This window comes from Alligator sinensis, unplaced genomic scaffold, assembly GCF_000455745.1.
Source record: "Alligator sinensis unplaced genomic scaffold, ASM45574v1 scaffold1192_2, whole genome shotgun sequence".
Classification (NCBI taxonomy): domain Eukaryota; kingdom Metazoa; phylum Chordata; order Crocodylia; family Alligatoridae; genus Alligator; species Alligator sinensis.
Window position 1 is genome coordinate 1,034,279 of NW_005842312.1, and position 15,713 is coordinate 1,049,991.

The following is a 15,713-nucleotide window of genomic DNA, read 5'->3' on the forward strand; positions in this document are numbered from 1 at the left end:
TCCACAGCGGCCCGACACAGTCTATTCCACTGCCTCACTACTTTAACATTGAAGAAGTTTTTCCTGATATTCAATATCTAAATTTATTTTGCTGCAACTTTAAACTATTGATCTGCATCCTACTGTCAGCAGCAAGGGAGAAAAGGTGTGATGGGAGATGGGAAAATGGCATGAAAGTGAGAAAGCTTTCACCACAATACAGCAAAGTCTCCTAAAGAGTGCTCTCCTTACATGGAAAGGAGAAATATCAAACATGAAAAACATTATGGATCCTATAATTTTAGGGTTTCTGTGAAGATTTTTCCTGAATTCTCCAGTATTTTACAAATTCTATGCTTCTTTTGAAAGATATAAATTTAGTACATCTAAAACAGAAATGCCATACAAATGACATTTCCCCCTTTCTGATCCCTATGTACCCCCTGAAGTTCATGCTTCAAACCAAATTCAAGCTTGAAATACAGCTTTAAATGGAAGCTTTAGAAGGCAGAGAAATACTACCATCATAAACACACTCTCTTTTTTCTTAAAAATAAGAAAAATAAAAGGCAAAACATGGCAAGATATGCAGTAGTTAATGTTACCAGTACGTAATGTCAATGTACCATATATTTTAAGGTAGCCATTTACAAGAAACACTGGAATGGAAAATAGTAAACACATGAACACAGACAAGTTAATACTACATTACTGGTGTGTTCATTTAAGTTTCAGGGGTGTAGGTTGTAGCTGTGTTGGTCTAAGCACATAGGCAGACAAGGTTCTTTGGGTAAATCTGATATCTTTTATTAGACCAACTCAAATAGTTGGAAAAATTCTTCCAACTAAGCTTGCAAAGAAGAATTTTCCCAACTATTTGAGTTGGTCTAATAAAAGATATTGGATTTACCCAAAGAGCCCGGTTTTCATTTAAGTTTTATTTTTATAAGAGTTTTGGACTGGTGTAACATCCTTCCTATTTAAACTACTAAAAGCCTTAGAAATCTGGGAAGGTAAAAACCACATTCTCCTCTATCTTAGGTTCCATAACTGCACATTTCTGAGTTATACCTTTTGAGCCATTTCTGCTTGAAGATGCTTTTCAATTTCTTTTCGATATTCACTGAGTTTTACTTCGAAAGATTCAAATTTCTGATTCTGGGGGTAAATGTCTGCAAACTGTTCATCAATCAGTTGAAGCTTCTCAGCTATAAAGAAGATGGCAAAAAATGTGACACCTACTGACACATCACACAGTAATGTATCACTTTGTGATAATTGCTTCATTCACGATTTTAGGGTCATTATATATTTAAGTGATCAATGTCTAACTTCTACACAACAGCTATCAAAATAACAGTAAGTGACAGTAGATAGCAAAATGCTTGGAAACAAATTATCTATGTAGGTCACATTATGACCATGCAACATTTAACCATTTGTGCCGAAAGTTTGATATGCTTTTTAAATATACTATGTAGGTTTCTCGAGTAGAGATATTCTGAATAAACAGAGTTCTGAAACATCAGAAAAGAGCTGTCCAGAAAAGCTGAATTTACCAAGAGATTCTCTGTAAGGAGGCACTGAGGTTGTCTGAGTTTCTGTATCATGGCTTCCCCTACTTAGATGATTCTCCATCAGCTCCATTAAAATCTGCATAAGAAAACCTTAAAGATCAAGAATATTAATTGCTTCCTTCTTTCATAGCAGTCAAATTTTTAACTCAGAAACAAAGACATATTTACTACACAAAAAAAAAAAAAAAAATGACAAAAGAGTGTGTGCACCCCCCACTCCTGCCAACACAAAAATAAGTGTGGTTTGGTCTCCCAATCAGCAAAAAAGACATTCTCTAACTACGGCTAGTACCCATCTGCCTCCCCCACTCCCTCACCTCCAAGATTACTGAGAGAGCAGATTATTACTGTTGTTACTGGTACCCAAGAACAACCAGAGCTGTATAAAATATTGAGTCCTTTTGAAGAAAAACAAAAAACAAAAGAAACCAAGCCACTTTGTTTAGGTGCTCAAGTTCCAACTTATAAGTTTAACTTTTGGCACCTATTTATTAAAACTGTACCCAAGTCATATATTTCATATATGCCACAAATTAAACTCTGAAGCATAATGGCTACTAACCTCTTTGAGTGGAAATAATTTTAACCACCTTATTTAAATTGAAAGAATCCAATATTTAGCAATCATCAAGGAAACTGAGTTTGTTGTTAATATCCTATCATGAATAAAATTGCCAAAAAAAAAGGGAAGTATTAAAAGCAAAATTGCTACCATCGTGTACAAAATATTTAAATAAACCATCATACCTTTTCTATTTTCCTTTTGAGTGCCTAAAATCTGTAAGGAAAAAGATGGAAACTAAGCCAATGTATTCTGTCATAAATTGTAACTCAAGCAATAGTTACATAATTAAAAACAATTTACCAAGGATTTGTAAAGACTAGATTTTGGATTGATCCGAATCAGCTGCAAAAGGTCTTGCACTGTAAACACCTTTGGAAAAAAGAAAAACAACAACCACAAATTAAAAAACACTGTAAATGATCAATACCAGTTACTCTGTTTCAGTAAAAGATAGGTAGCAAAGACCCAATCTACAGGCCAGATCCAGCCCAAGGAGCCCAGTCTGACCTGTGGTGGTGCCCATAGGTCTGAGATTTGACCCACATGCCACAAGCAGTGTGCCCTGGATCATTCCAATGCAATGCACACAGCTGGGATGCGTGCTGTATGCGGTGCCCATACAGGGTTGGTCCAAGCTTCATGTTGTGTGCAGCACCCACAGTGGGCCAGCCAGGCCACGTGCCAGCATACGTGCCATTGGATATGTGGACCTGATCCTGCCCAGAGGTGCGTGTTGCATGCACACCATTCATTCATCCTGTAGACCCTCCCCATGCCATTCATCCAGCTTGTGGGGCCTGATGAGTTTGACACCCCTGAAGTAAAGAGATCCATATCTGATGTACCATACCACTTTAGAATATAAAGATCACTTAAGCTTGTGTGCTGTTATTGGACTATAGGTGCCAGAGAGCCAAATGAGGCATATGGCAGAGAGTCATGTCTCTTTGGACAAAGTCCAATTCTACTGCTCAGAGAGACTACAATATAGGAGACAACACTCTCAGACTGCCTATTGATATAAAAATGTATAACCCAATTATCCATGTGAATCAAGACTACCTTTTGAAATGAAAAATTGTAGAATATACACCGTCTCTAGAACTCTTCTGTATCAATGACTTGCATAAATAGACCACCTATCCTGCATGTGATTTTTTTTATGTGGAAAAAAGAGTTTTAATTTGGATTACAGCAGTGGTATCAATCTTTTGGCTCTGCAGGCCAGATGAATGGTGCAGGACCCATCTGTAGGCTGGATCAGGCCCTGGGGCCCAGCACTGACCTCTCCCTGCCTGCAGTGCCAGGGTTGGGTCCCACGGTCATAGCACTGCACCCTCACCCCAAACATGCTAGGGTTGGACCTGGGGACCTGCAGAGACCTGGTGCCACCCCCTCCTAGCTCCCCACACTGGGGCTGGGCCCTGGGGCCCAGCGTTGCCCCTGGCCAGCTCTGAATGTTGGGATTGGGCACTGGATCCAGCATGCCAGGCTTGGTGCAACTCACTGGTTTGGGGATTTGGCAGCAGGGGAGCGAGGGCATCACTTCCCCACCACCAAATTTCCAGACCTGGGGAGAGTCCTGCAGGCCGGATAACAGAGTGCTGTAGGCTAGAGGTTGAGCACCCCATAATCAGAGGAATGACTTCCTAAAAGGGGAACCCTTGGCATAATCTCGTCACAAACACAGCACTTTAAAAATGTTGTTGGATGGTTTAGTTAATTTTTGCTAAGTTCTATAAAAGTGTTATCGTGTACATCACTAACAAAAATAAGTTACAGAGCTTGCCTTCTCCTTTTCCAAGCCACTTTCTGGGTAGAAAACAGAAAGTGAATATTCGTAGCCGCATCGATGCAGGTGATCTGCCACTAGACTGTTGGAGGCACTAACTAACAGTGAACTTTCGTCACTGGAAACAGTTTGTGGCTGAAATTCTCCATTTAAAATTGGATGCATCAGCTCATGGATTAACTGGTTTCGAAGTTGAGTCTGTTAAAAAAAAAAAAATCAGTATGAGATAAACAGAGAAAACACCAACATCTTTTATTTTCCTAAAGCTACATGCATTCCCTTCAGGAAACTAAAAAGAGTATGATATAAATAAGCACAAAGGAGAAAAAAAACTAACTTATGTCTGTCTTTTGTGGAATCTGGAAAGTTGTTTGGGTCTTCAGGTAATTCCTCATCTCTTCCTCTAACACTAAGATGAACTTAACTTCCATTCCAACAATTGTGAGATGAGAGATGAAAATACTTATTCTCAAAAGCCATATGTCATTCAAACACCACCTGCCACAATGAAACCATTTTTAAATTACTGCTTTTCCCATTCAACTTGTCTCTTTGCTACTTCCTGTCTCATGTATCATCATGTCCAATTTTGCCTGAAAAACTGTAAAATGAAAGGCCAAGTTGTTGCTGATTCCTTCCACAAAGGGTGGGAGAGAGATGGAGAACAAGAAACACTGCCTCAAGCACTGCTAAATTTTTGGAATGGAAGGGGTAAGCAACACCAACAAAGTTCTTTCCCTGTAAGAAAGCTAAACAGAATAAAGGTATGCATACAGAAGCATCTGGGACTGGCGAACAATGACAGGACAAGGCACAAAAGTAGACAACTAAGAGAGTAACCGTGAGGAGAAGGAAGAAAAACAGAAAATATTGGGGAAAAGACGGAAAACATGAGGGAAAGGGGAAAAACCAAAGAAACAATATAGGGAGAAATACACTATAATGAGGGAACTAGGCTGGAACCCTGGATATGTAGGTTAAACTTTCTACTCTTAATTGTATATTTTTTGAGCGAGCTTGCAAATCACTTGCTTTTATGTCTCATTTCCACCTGTATAAAATGTAAACAATATCTTTTTTTTCCTCCATCTGTTGCCTAGTTAGTTACTTAAATTAGAAGACTTCTACGGTGGAAGCTATTTCCTATCATGTGTTTGTATAATACCTACCTAGGGACTCCAATCCTGTTTGGGACATCCAGACACTACCAATATTATATGATAATAATTAATAACACGCTGTGATAAAAAGGAAAATCAGGAAGAAAAAAATATTAAAAGGAGAAAAAGTTACACTATAAAAATTATAAAATGTAAAGATTATAATATAGATAATTAAATACACAACATAAAGAGAATTGCAGGAGTGTGATGGGATCTGAAGACAGGTGCTGAACAAAGGAAAATGCAAAATGGGATAAAGTGCACCATGGTTTTACTAAAGATGGATTGTGCCTGATCAGATTAACCAAATTTCCTTACCTAGAGAAATCAGTTGTCAACTAAATATAAATTTAGTCGATAACTGATTTCTCTAGGTAAGGAAATTTGGTTAATCAATTTGTCCAGACTTGAATAAAGCAGTAAAAAAAGTGTTACTTGCAACATTACAATCAAACCCAGATTCTTTGACAGCTCAAGTTCCTAGCCCCACAGCAAGGTGAGGGCTTGCAAACTAGCCAGGGGTAAGTATTGCTGTAGCAAATAGCTGCACAGGACCACAGGCATGTGTCAGCTGTTTGTCACAGCTTATATTTCAAACAGTTCTATTTCTCCAATCAGCTCCGTGGGACTATGGGCATGATACAGTTGATAGGAGAAGCAGCGCCCTCTGAAGTGAAAAAAACACAGAAAGCAGCGGGTATCTCATTTTTAATTCAGAAATGTGTTTCAAACCAAACAGGCTGTGAATAACCTGGAGTGAAAAATCCAGGGTCTACCGTATTTAAGATGGAGAGTATTTCAAGAATGATAAGGGTAGGTAAGGAACTAGCTAACCTGGGAAGAAAACAACGGGCTGTGCTCAGTACAGTACTACTAGCCAGAAAGAGCTTATTAGGGTAGTTCTTCAAGGATCAGTGTTGGCACTTGTCTTATTTAATCATTTAATTGATGACCTTGGCACAAAAAGCAGGAGTGTTCTAACCAAAGTTGCTGATGATGAGATAGAGTTGGAATGGCATTGTCAGTACAGAGGAGGATCAGAATATCATGCAGACAGAATTGAGTAACTTGAGAACTGAAGTAAGAAACACTAAATTAAATTTCATAATACAGAGGACAACTAACAAGAATCTCTACTATATGCTAGGGAATTATCAGTTGGAACAACAACAAAGCAGAAAAAACAGGATGTATTACAAATTACCAACTAAAAGCAGTTGTTAAAAAGGCAAATGGGATTCTAGAATATAAGATATAAAGCACCGAATATACCAACAAATAGCCATTTAAATCATGGCACAAACTATTTGCCATATCCTTTATTTCTACTTTAAAAGCACCACCTAAATCAAAACAAGCATGTGGGCTGCTTCACACCCACAGTGGCCTTGATCACATCTCAGTACAGCTTATTAAATTTGTTATTCAACATAGTACACTCAGTGTGTACCTGCTGCTTACATTTTATTAGGCTTTTTACTTTGTCTGTCTGCAGTGCTATAAATAACAATCAAGACACTTACCCAGTCAAGACACTGCTATAATGGCTGTAGCAGCAAACATGTGGTGGACAAAAAACCCCCACTCAGCCTAAGGGCGTGTAGTATTAGACGATGACTACACAAATCGGGTAATTTCCTGGCTATCTATATTACATGTGGCTTAAACTGGCTTTGTAAATTCTTTCTAGTAAAGCCAGGAAAAAATAGGCACAATTGTACAAGGCACTTATATGTGCTCATCTGGAATCCTATGCATCAGAAGGCAGCAACTTATGGCCCACAGGGCCTCTGGATTTGGTTCACAGATGTCACTTCAATGGCACTGGAGTGACCTTCTGTAAGCTGCTGCAGGGATGAATGTCAGCTGCAGGCACTCTCCCCCTGAATGAGTCAAGGGAGCCTATGGACATGGACCAGGGAAACTCTACCCAGAGACGCAAGTGGAGGAGCGAGAGGAAGATATCCCCACCCGTGCCTGGGTTTCTCCCAGCCAGGGCCTCCTTCCTGGTTTTGTAGATAGTCAGCTTGGCCAGAGCCAGGAGGTTGACCAGGAGGTCATGAGCAGGGAATCTGGTTTTCTCCGATTAAAAAAAAATTAAATCCCCAATTTTCAGGTTAAAAAAAGTAACCCAAAATCCACATTTTTCTGTTATTAAAATGAAACACTAGTAATACACAGATATTTTGGGTTACTTTTTTTAACCAAAAAATTGTGGGTTTTATTTATTAGAGAAAACCAGGATCCCTGGTCATGAGGCTTGGTGAGGCCACAGACAGGGAGTGCATAACAAAAAAGATGTGGGGAGAAGGACAGTCAGCATCTCAGCAGGAGCTTCTGGAGGAGGCAGAAAGGTGACAACCCAGCACACACAAGCTGCGTGTGCCCCAGGGCCTCCCGCTGTTGACAAAAGGGGTAGGGGTGTCCATAAAGCCTGTGGGGACGGCTCCATGAAGGAGTGGCCAGCTCAGGTCCTTGGTGGCTTGTAGGATCAGGGTGGAATAGACCGCTTCACCAGGGGCCCTTGCCTTCGGTTAGGGCATCCTGCCGCTTGTGGGGGTGGGATGTGAGGATGAGATGGTGGATTACGAGGAACACGAATGAGTAGAGCGGGCAGTGCTGGGCTGTTCAGCAGCAGCCCCTCCAGCCTGCGGAGATGGTGGGGCAGGGAGCGGTCCCGCTTCAAAATAACCCAAAAAGCGCTTGCCACAGGGCTCCCCAACACAGGTGAGGTAGCCATGGGGAGAGATGGCTGCAGACCTTCAGTGTGTCCAGGACACCGCGGTTCTTAAACGTCTGGTACAGCCTCCTCCGCAGCTCGTCCTGCGACAGCGCCTCCCGTCCCGCTGCCGCCATCTGCACCTGGCAGGGCAGCAAACAGGCTGGCATCACTCCTCCTGTCCCATCCTGTCCCACCCGCGCAGGCCTGCACCCTGCCGCGTGGGCACCCCCCACCTAGGGCATCTCAGGCTAGCAGGTATCGCTCTCAAATCCCCAGCTCACGGAATCCTGGGAGTACCTTGTGTTGACTGGACTAAGGAGCACGGATGCGGGACAGCAGCGCCCCCAAGGGAGGCGGGATTTGAACCCGTGGCCCCGGGGCGCCCCCCAGCGGGGAGGGATTGAGGGAGGGGGGCGGGGCGCCACTGCAGGGTCCGCGTGGAACGGCCTGGAAGGGACTGGGGGGGGGTGTGAGAGAGCGTCGGACGTGCATGCGCAATCACCTCGCCGAACCCCGGCTGCTGGAACTGGACGCGCTGATCTGTTACCAACCGCCGCCGACTGCGCTGGGCCGCACTCTCGCGAGATTTGGACCTCCTCCGCCTTCTCCTCTGAGGCGCGGTGGTGCCATCAGCCTGCGCCGGAAGTTTGGGAAGGCTCGGCTCTTGCAGTCGCTGTCGCCACGAGATCACCGGGGGCCGGTAGGTGAGGGCACTTGGCGGGAGCTCCGCCTTCTTCCCCCTCTGCTCGGCCGAAGGCGGAGCCAGGTGACAACTGTTTTCCCCACCACGCTGCGTTTTGGCGCGTGAGGTGAAGCACATCCTTGTTCCTTTAGGAATGACTTTGAAAGAAAAAATGGAAGGGAAAACGTAAGGAGTAAAGCCACGCTGGTGTTAGAACAATGCGCGTGATATTTCCATGCTGCAAGGCAGCCTGTTTCCAAAAGGTCAGATCCTTGGGGTTTAGTAATAGCATCTCGTCTGGATAAAACCTGTTGAAACCTAGGTTTTCAGTATCCTAGGATTGGAGAGGATTCCTGTAAGATCACAGTTACTGTGATGTCGGGGCCAAATTTCTCTGTGGCGGAAGTGTCAAAGTATGGCCCTTGGGCTGGATGTGGCTGCAGAGCTCTGCCACCTACCTTCATTTCTAGTTGGTGCATTGGCAAAACATCCTCAGCTTGAGAAGGAAAATGTTTCTGCAGAACACTTAAATAGAAACAAAACGCCTTAAATTTTGTTAAATTGCTTTGGAATATAAATGTGTGTCGGCCAACGTTAAAAATTGTCTGCTCTTAATCTATAATAAATGTAAACCTGTAACGCATTAGCTGATCTTCTCTTTAGAGACACCTGTTGATTCATTTACGAGTATGGAAACATCTGTAAAACATGTTTATCCTTTTCTTGAAAGGAGCATTATTTTGAAGACCATGTCTGCAAGTTTCTACTTTGTGATAGTTGGTCATCATGATAATCCAGTATTTGAAACTGAATGGCTACCTCCTGGAAAAGTAGAGTCCAAGGTTTGTGGATTGCATCTTCTCTTGGATACTGGCAACAGGCCCTGTAAATAAAAATGGGCCCACCAAAATCCTTTGTGGTATCTAGTACTTTATTTTTTGCAGAATACTGGTACATGGAAGGCTTGGACAGGGATTAGATCCCACAAATAATAATTCCTTTTGTGCATTAAACATTAGATTGTGGTGCTCTTCCAAAATTTCTACAGAACATCTGAGTATTTTTCACGTCCTTAGAAGAGCTATTTTAAAGAGCTTTCTGGTGGCTGTTTTGCATTATATCATAATGCCAGCTTGTAGAATCACCTGCTGTTACAGGGATTCTGCAACACAAAGGAATAATATCAGATACCGAATTTAGATTTTCAGTTCCGCTTCCTGAATTCTAACTAGCTTTGTGCTGTACATAACAATGCCCCAGGTTCTAGCTTTTATTATTACCCCTTTTTTAGGGGTAGCATAAGAGGAAGGTCTCAGTGTATTAACCTACTTGAGTAATTTTACAAATACATATTTTCTAGCCCATAATTAACAGCTCCAGGGAGGAAAAATGCATAATGAGGGCTTTGGGGAGAGGGGAAGGAAAGATTAAAAAATAGAGTGAGAAGGCCCATATATAAAAAATGCAAGACGTTTTTTTCCTTTCACCTTCTTTCATTCCCAGATAAAGTTGTGGTGACCCTTCTTGCTCTTACCTTTGTGTCTGTGTGTCTCCTCCCAAATTTTGCTTTGCTTATGATAATGAGCAGTCTAAAGAACGGAGGAGGAAGTATAAGGAATGAAGCAACCCTGCTGTTGTGGGAACAGCATGGGTATTATTTCCATGCTGCAGGGCAGTCTCAGTTTCCAAACTTGAATCCTTAGAGTTTAGTTTTAGCTTTCCTTTAGATAAAACTGCTTTCACTATCTTAGGATTGGAGAGGACTTCAGTGAGGCATGGAATTGCATTTGTCTACAGTTAGAACTACAGTTGTCTACATGATTCTGAGCCACATTAATGGCAAGTGTCAAATTATGGCCCAAAGGCTGGATTTGGCCATGGAGCCCTGCTGTCTATCCCCCTCTGGCTCTGAGCTGATCTACACAGGTGCCGCAGCAAGCACCAGACCAGGTCTGCAGTCAGTGTGTGGGATGTACGCTGCATGCAATGTCTGGCTCTGCTGCTCCAGGGCTGCTGCACAGATGAGCATTTGTGCACAGATGGGAATGTGCTGCATGTGGCACATTCCCATTGGGGGCATGTTGAAAATCCTGGAATCGCTGTACATGGTGCCTGCTGCATCTAGACTGTATCACATACAGCGTTGGCTTCAGGGTGCATGTCATGTATGGTGTCTGCCCTGGCAGTTCCAGGACTGCAGCTCCAGGACTGCCCTCTTCAATTAGTCTAGGATACATGCCGTACATGGTGCCTGTGCATGCCACATGCAGCATGGGTGCCAGAAGCTGAAGTGGGTGCTGTGCAGTGTGATTCCTAGAGCAGGTGCTGTGTGTGGTACAGTCTGGCCTGAGCAGGCACTGTGTACAGCACATATCTAGTCTGGGATCCACACTGCATATCTCTGACTGGATCTGGCCTACATGCAGTGTAGGTCCTAGACTAGTTGTAGCAGGCACCAGTTCTGTATGCTGGGGAAATGGGGGTTGGCTTGTAGTCCGTGGTCTGGCCCCATGCCACTCATCTGGCTCACGGGGCTGGATGAGTTTGACATCCCTGATCTATGGTATTAACTTCCATTCATATACATTGTAGTGGGACCTGCAAGGATGTATACACAAATGATGCATTAATCACAGAGACTACATGCTTAGTATTTGTATGTATTTAGATTCTATATCATATCTGGCAGGAGAGAGGCTAGATTGATGGGGGGAAAAAAGACTTAACACAATCTTAGGGTACATCTCCATGCTTTAGTACTTCCCTTTGGAAGTACTAAAGCTCTGCAGTGCAGGCAGTTACTGTCCCGTGTGCATGGCATACAGTTAGATTTTGCTGCTATGTGACCGTAGTGGTGCGCTATAACCAGGGAGCGCGCCAGTATGGTGACGTAGCTGGCAATCATGTATAGACCCACGTGATAGCTATATTGCCATAGCATGCTGTTGTACAGTGACAAAGCATGTTGCTACATCACCATAGGGTGATGTGTAGCCACACCCTTAGAGGAATGAGTAGATTATTCTTATTGTGTTTTATTCCATACACTCAATAACTCCATCTTCCGTCTTCCACACAATATATATCAGGATGATCATCGCCATCTCAACCAGTTCATAGCTCATGCTGCTCTTGATCTAGTAGATGAGAATATGTGGCTATCTAACAACATGTACTTGAAGACAGTGGACAAGTTTAATGAATGGTTTGTTTCTGCATTTGTCACTGCAGGACATATCCTTTTTTTCCTCCTGTATTTAATAGTAAACTTCTGCCAGAAAATGAGTCAAATGAAGCAAGTTTGGAGTAAAATTCTTGTGTTATCTTTTTTTCCGGAAGGCAGTATTTACAGAGTAGTCTGGAGGAGCACTGTCCAAGATGGGTCATTAGAAAGACAGAACCAATTGGAATATATGTATTGAACTTTGGTTTGGGGAGAATGGATTGAAAGGACAGAAATTCTCTAATGGGGCAGAAGATTATACAAGCTCAAAGAATAAAGCAGACAAGAGAGGAACAATAAAAAGAGGAAGTCTGCTTGCATGTTTAATTCTCTTTTAACTTGACTCTGTTCTTCTGTCCCCCAAAGGCCCTTTTTTAGGGAGGAAGAGGGATGTGTGGTTATAGTCTAGTCTGACACTGATCTATTTTCAAAGAACGTTTCTGTTTTGTTTAAAAAAAGGTTTAAGCACAGAATTAGAGAATGAGTGCTTGCTTCGGCCAAATACCATGTCAAAATTTGTCTTGTCTTTACAAATGTGTCTTGTTATGAAATGTATTTGGCGGGAATAGGTTATTAAAAGTTAACTACATTTTTCAAACAAATTATTTCCTTAATTAGTCCACATATGAGATTTATTATGCTTCATGATGTAAGACAAGAAGATGGAATTAAAAACTTCTTTAGTGATGTTTATGACTTGTATATAAAGGTAAGAACTAACTGTTTATGGTTCAGATTAAAGTGTTTTCTACCATATACACTTACACTAGGTTTGTGTTGTAGAAACTTAGAATTTTTCCACTATTGCCAACACAGGCAAGTACATTTGCTGGTAGCTTTATCCTAGACCAGGGGTGGACAAAATGTTGGATCAGGCTGGTGGCTGGACTCCATTTCTTGGCAGCCCCTGCCCACATAGCTGGGGGTAATTTCCATGGAGACCCTAGCAGCAGCCACACTCAAAACATGAGGCCGGGATTTCCGTGGAGACCAGTCCCAACATTGCTGGCAGGGCAGAGAGCTGCTCCAGAGCCAGGCTGGGATCGTGTGGCAGTGACGGCACGGTGCAGAGCTGCAATGTGCAGCCTTCATGCTCGGGCAAGGGTGTGCAGGCAGAGGATCATAGCTCTGCCCTGCCTCCTTGCAGCAGTGATAGCATAGTCTGAAGCTGGGGCAGAGCTGCAAACCACTGTCTGGAGCATGCAGGCTGCAGATTGCAGCTCTGCCGTGGCTCTGGAATTGCTATCACTGCTACAGGATCCCAGCCAGGCTCTGAAGCAGCTCCCTGCCCTGCCAGCATGGGCAGTGCTGGGAGGGGGCGGCTATAGCCACCCCTCCCAGCAGCACTGCTGCTGCCTGCCCTGCTCCTAACCGCAGCACAGCCATCCCCTCAGCCCTCTCCTGCAAGAGGCTGATGTCACTGCTGCCTGCCAGTGCTGCTGAGGCAGTCTCCATGGAAACCTTGGCCCCAAGATCCGTGCCATCACGGGGCGGCTTCTGCTGGTGTCTCCATGGAAACTGGCTTCAAACACGTGGGCAGGGGCCACTGGGAAATGAAGTCTACTGCTAGCTGGATCCGGCCTGTGAGCCAGACTTTGCCTGCCCTTGTCCTAGACAGTGCCTGTGGTTATAGCTTGCTATCTCAACTAGATTTGATCCATGCAGTTCTCATGAATATAGCATCCTAAACAGTTCTGGTGTACTGGAGGTTTTTTAAAACTTCTGTAAGTTGCACCTCCTCAGTGCTCAAGCTACTCATGTGGATTCTGCTGGGCTGAATTCAGAAGTGAATCAGAGGGGCATATATGATGTGGCAATTGAGGTGCAAGTGTAAGATTTTTTTTCCTAAATTCTTGAATTAATGCACATGAATAATGGAACCAAAAAAATAGTCTAACTTAGACTCTCATCCCAATATTCATTTTGACTGGTAAATATTGGGATGGGATGGGGAAAGGCCTGACAACAATATATTTGTTTAAAACATATAGTTTTATCAACATGTCTGAAATTATTCCACTAGAGGGAGCGTGTACCATTGTATCCAATGGTGGGTAGCTATCTGAGCCTCTGAACATGGATCAAATGATGTTGTCAATTGAAATGGATTCCTGTTAATATCGATAGGGATTTATACTTTTAAAATGTGGTGAGATATAGTTGAAATAGGGATTTTGATAGCAATTTTCTTTAAGTAATTGAAAAACTGTTTCTAACTAGCATTCTCAGTCATTAGTGAAAGTGTTTTTAAAGTAATATTTCAAAACCTCTTTATTGACACTGAGCTACTTCTTTTTCCTTAGTTTGCAATGAATCCATTTTATGAGCCCAATTCTCCTATTCGATCCAGTGCATTTGAGAGAAAAGTGCAGTTTCTTGCGAAGAAACATCTTTCAAGCTGAATACCTTTTTTGATTAGGGTACTTAATTACAGTTCAAACATTCATAAAGATGCAATAAACTTAAATATTCTGGTAAGTGTTCAGCATGTTTGATACTTATCTTTGTCTTCACCAAGGTAACAGCTCTTTCTGCTGATTATAATCAAAAACCATTTGAGTTCCTATGGTTATGAGAGAGCTACTAAAACCATCCAGTTGCCACATCAAAAAAGTGCTGTTAAAATGTCATTAAGCTTAACCAGCATTAATAAATCAACTACTGTGTTCCAAAGCTTGAGACATCATTATAATGCGTTTGCTGTACAATGGAGATATGAAAAGCAGATTTCACTGCTTCAGTAGTTCTAAGTGGAAAAAGCTGTAGTTTATTTTACAATAGTATGCCTTGGTACAAACAAACAATTTTTTTTTTTTTCAGCAATGGTCAGATCAGAGCTATTTTTCTCCTTCGTGAGAAATTGTTGCACAGTACAACACTAAACTATCAGATTAGATTTAAATATATATTGCTAGAAGAACAGATGCATGCTGTAGAATGCTGTGTTTATCACCTCTAGGGATGGCAAATAAGACTTTGCAATACTGTCTTCTATTACAACACCAACCTTTGAATAAGATACTATTTTAAAAATTAAAAAAAATGAAAACGCGAACAATTTACTGGATGTTCAGTGAAAGAAATCTATAGTGGTACATTGTGCCAATGAAAGTAGCAAAGAAAACAGACTAAAGTTTTGTAGTCCTGTTTTGCCTCAGTCTAAATTTCAATCCAGGAAAAAACCCTGGTACTTCCACTTATTTATTTCTTCCCCCCGGTGACACTTTCTTAAGGCTTAAAACTTTCCCGAATAGAAATTCCTTTCTCAATAGTAGACTTATAAACTGACTCCCTTTTGGTGAGGCTGCAAAGGGTCTATCAGAGCAGCACTTGTTATTACAGATGGACTAGTGGACATAATGTTGTTAGAAGAACTTTTTGTAAATACACTGTATATTCTTGTTCCAAAAGGTATAATTTTAAAACAATGAATAAAATACATGCACAACCATATCATCCCAAAATATTTTGTTTCAGTTCACAGTATTTGAAATAGTGTGTTTCTTTTGCAGCAGAACTATATAAATGGACTACCCCCCGATTTTGTTTATATATTTTGGTAACTACATCCTGTATTTTCTGTATAAATAAAATCTCAATATGAATAGACGTGTATTAGATGTGCATTTAGAGTCCTCACTTTTTAAAATCATCTTTATTTCTAAAATGGTCATTGTAAAATGTTCTAGAGAAAGTGGAACAAGGCATTATAGAGCGATCTTTTCTGTCATTTTATTTGGAGTAATGATGTGATGTGGATGCTTCACTTGCCTATGCTACAGACTAGTTGAAGGATGTCATAAAATCTTCAAAATGTAGTAAGAAGGGAAAGTATATCTTTCTACTAGTGTTAATAGAATGAAACTATTGCTCAAGAAGAGTACCTTGTATACTGACCTTGCATGTAAAATATGAAACTAGTAGATACACATTCTGAAGACTTCCATTTTTAGACAGTTTAAATGGCAGACCTGTTTTTGTTTCCACGTGCCTTTGTACAATGTCAAGTC

The 15,713-nt window shown here is 41.8% G+C and overlaps 2 protein-coding genes across 8 annotated transcripts in view; one reads left to right on the plus strand and one right to left on the minus strand.

The window, feature by feature from the left end:
- The window catches only part of OFD1 (OFD1, centriole and centriolar satellite protein), a 68,767-nt gene extending 60,320 nt beyond the window's left edge, over nt 1-8,447 (minus strand). For 3 of the 5 annotated variants that reach the window (XM_014522163.2, XM_014522162.2, XM_025209850.1), the window contains exons 1-7: nt 8,301-8,447; nt 7,837-7,938; nt 3,911-4,111; nt 2,422-2,490; nt 2,304-2,334; nt 1,539-1,646; nt 1,051-1,187 (exon numbers count right to left, since the gene is read on the minus strand). In XM_014522163.2, coding sequence (XP_014377649.1) covers nt 1,051-1,187; nt 1,539-1,646; nt 2,304-2,334; nt 2,422-2,490; nt 3,911-4,111; nt 7,837-7,932 — 642 coding nt within the window. In that variant the 5' untranslated portion in view covers nt 7,933-7,938; nt 8,301-8,447. Of the gene's footprint in view, nt 1-1,050; nt 1,188-1,538; nt 1,647-2,303; nt 2,335-2,421; nt 2,491-3,910; nt 4,112-4,250; nt 4,412-7,836; nt 7,939-8,300 lie in introns of those variants that run through there. The other 2 variants (XM_025209849.1, XM_006028416.3) reach the window with 2 other exon arrangements.
- An 11-nt stretch (nt 8,448-8,458) lies between these two features.
- On the plus strand, nt 8,459-15,154 carry TRAPPC2 (trafficking protein particle complex 2). Of its 3 annotated transcripts, none has more exons than XM_025209856.1 (5): nt 8,459-8,502; nt 9,211-9,322; nt 11,570-11,714; nt 12,327-12,412; nt 14,007-15,154. In XM_025209856.1, exons 2-5 carry the CDS (start codon nt 9,230-9,232, stop codon nt 14,103-14,105), a joined length of 423 nt encoding a protein of 140 aa, XP_025065641.1. In that variant the 5' UTR covers nt 8,459-8,502; nt 9,211-9,229; the 3' UTR covers nt 14,106-15,154. The 3 variants fall into 3 exon arrangements, with proteins under 3 accessions (XP_025065641.1, XP_006028479.1, XP_025065640.1); XM_006028417.3 differs by having other exon boundaries at nt 8,459-8,498; XM_025209855.1 differs by lacking the exon at nt 8,459-8,502 and adding an exon at nt 8,538-8,666.
- The last annotated feature ends 559 nt before the right edge of the window (nt 15,155-15,713 follow it).